The sequence below is a fragment of the Sinocyclocheilus rhinocerous genome, unplaced genomic scaffold, assembly GCF_001515625.1.
Source record: "Sinocyclocheilus rhinocerous isolate Xijiao unplaced genomic scaffold, SAMN03320098_v1.1 scaffold1464, whole genome shotgun sequence".
NCBI lineage: Eukaryota > Metazoa > Chordata > Actinopteri > Cypriniformes > Cyprinidae > Sinocyclocheilus > Sinocyclocheilus rhinocerous.
Window position 1 is genome coordinate 224,267 of NW_015643188.1, and position 2,372 is coordinate 226,638.

The 2,372-nt window shown below is 35.2% G+C and overlaps 1 protein-coding gene across 1 annotated transcript in view; it reads left to right on the forward strand.

Annotated features, from left to right (window-relative positions):
* LOC107757185 (uncharacterized) overlaps nt 1–447 on the forward strand; it is a 4,207-nt gene extending 3,760 nt beyond the window's left edge. Inside the window, exon 8 of the mRNA XM_016574601.1 lies at nt 262–447. Within this exon, the coding sequence (XP_016430087.1) occupies nt 262–303 (42 nt within the window). The 3' untranslated portion in view covers nt 304–447. The remainder of the gene's footprint in view (nt 1–261) is intronic.
* The last annotated feature ends 1,925 nt before the right edge of the window (nt 448–2,372 follow it).

Sequence of the window (2,372 nt, forward strand, 5' to 3'; positions counted from 1 at the left end):
AGTGTGAGTGTGAGTGTGTGTGTGTGTGTGTGTGTGTGTGTGTGTGTGTGACAGATTTCTGCTACCAGTCATAAATCCATCGATCCGGCTTCGGTCAAAAAAAGTGATTTATCAAATGTGGTAAATACTTACAATAAATGTTCTGTATGTGTATTTGTATTTTATGTATTGTATTGCTGAGCTGCCATGCTTTAATATAGCACAAACTGATTGCTGATCTACAGTATGTAATAATAATTTTGTCTTGATTTTCTCCTGTAGTCTCAGAGAGATCCGGATTATGTGAACATTATGAAGACGTGACTGTGAACCTGGATCAACTGTTTAATATCTCAGTTTCTTTAATATCTTCCATTGGCCACAAATTCAACACAGAAAACTATTCCATAATTAAGAGATTATTCAAAGCTGTATTCATTAAACAAAATATCCTGGTGAATTAATAAAGAACTTACATATCTAATACATTACTGGGTAACACTTTAGTTTAGTGACCAATTCCCACTATTTACTAGTTGCTTATTAGCATGCATATTGGCTGTTTATTAGTTTATTAGTTTAGTAGTAGTAGAATTATTATTAGTAGTAGTAGTAGTACTTGTAAAGCACATATTCTACATCCCTAATCCTACCCAATACCTAAACTTAACAACTACCTTCCTAACTATTAATAAGCAGCGAATTAGGAGTTTATTGAGGCAAAAGTCATAGTTAATGGTTTGTTTATAGCAAGAATTGGACCTTAAAATAAAGTGTGACCTATTACTATTCTAAAGTTTGGGGTTGGTAAGATTTTTTAATGTGTCTGAAAAAAGTTAATCTGTCATATGCACTGATAAACCGCACTGATGTACAGTATGATGAGGAAGTGACAGTTGATTGCTGTAGTTAGGATGGAAATGATAACTATATTCAGATTGGGTTTGATTTGTGTTTTGTTTTGATTCTCGTCAGTGGCAGCATCAGAAGAGTGTGATTCTGAGAGACCCATCTCAACCAAACCTGACCGCTGGGTTAAAGAGCCTGTATGAAGCAGGCAGAGATGTTTTATTTATTTTTATTACTATTTCTTTCTTTGTAATGCGACCTATTCAGGGTTTTCAAAGCTCAAAGCTACAGCATATCTGCAGTTTATTACAACACCTTCATTTATAACCATCATGGGTTTGATTCCCAGGGAATGCATGAACTAAAAACATTCATATGTTCATCAAAACTGGATGATTTTATGTTCGGTTTGGTCTGAGAGACACTGAGGCTCTGACCGATTATGAACAAAATGTAAATCTAATAACGTGCATCAAACGTCCTTTGCATTAATGTTACAATAATTCAGGTTGGGCTTTAAGAGTCACTGATGTGTTTTGTGTGTCAAACAGACCCAAACAGAATTATATATTATACAATCACATTTCTGGGTTAAAACTTCTGCATTGTTAGGTCAGAAGAAAATATTTATAGAAGGGGAGGGAAAAATAATAGATTTAAAATTATTATCACAAATTTTACAGATCCCAATGAGTCTCTATAGAACATGAAGGTATTAATATTACAGTAAACAGTGAGTGATTGTAAACAGAAATGTAATGTTACTGCTGATCTAAAGCAGATAAGGATGCATGCTCACTGAACCCTTGAGTAGATATGAATGTGACAATCAACACTGCAAAAAAAGCTAGTACATTTCACAAATAAATATAAAGAAATGGCAGGAAATATGTATATATTTCAGATAAATATGTTATGTTTATATATTAAATATATATAATATAAATGATATGAATATAAATATATACATGTCAATATTTTCTAAATATATACTGTATGTGTGTGTGTATATATATATATATATATACAGTATATATATTAAATGCACTAGATGTTAAAAAATGTCACTAGAGTGTTCTAAGTGGTTACCCATGTGTTTTGTGTGTTAGCAGCTTTTCATGATTTCATAAACTTGGTTTAAACTGTATTTGGCATTTAAATAAGTCAGCTATTGTTAGCCAAGATAAACGGTTCAAATGTGCCATAAAATAAAATTTGAACTCTTTAGTCATCACATCAAAGCACAACAGCTCTGCATGGACCCGCATCAGCTGAGAGTGAGCCGAAGCTCTCTAGAGTCATGAGTCTGATCCTGGGTCAGCCTGACAGAGTCTGAATGACATGAGACTGAGTTCCAGCGGGTTTAGTGAGTGTGGGAACCGGCTCCAGGTGGCCGCTGGGGTTTGTGAGTGACAGCTGGCCGTATTCCTCCGGGAGAGCCGGCGCTTCTCATTATCTGCTCTCTGTTTAGTCCCTCCTTCCGTTGAGTCTCCTGAGCTCCGGCCACCCCTCTCTCTCTCTCTCTCTCTCTCTCTCTCTCTCTC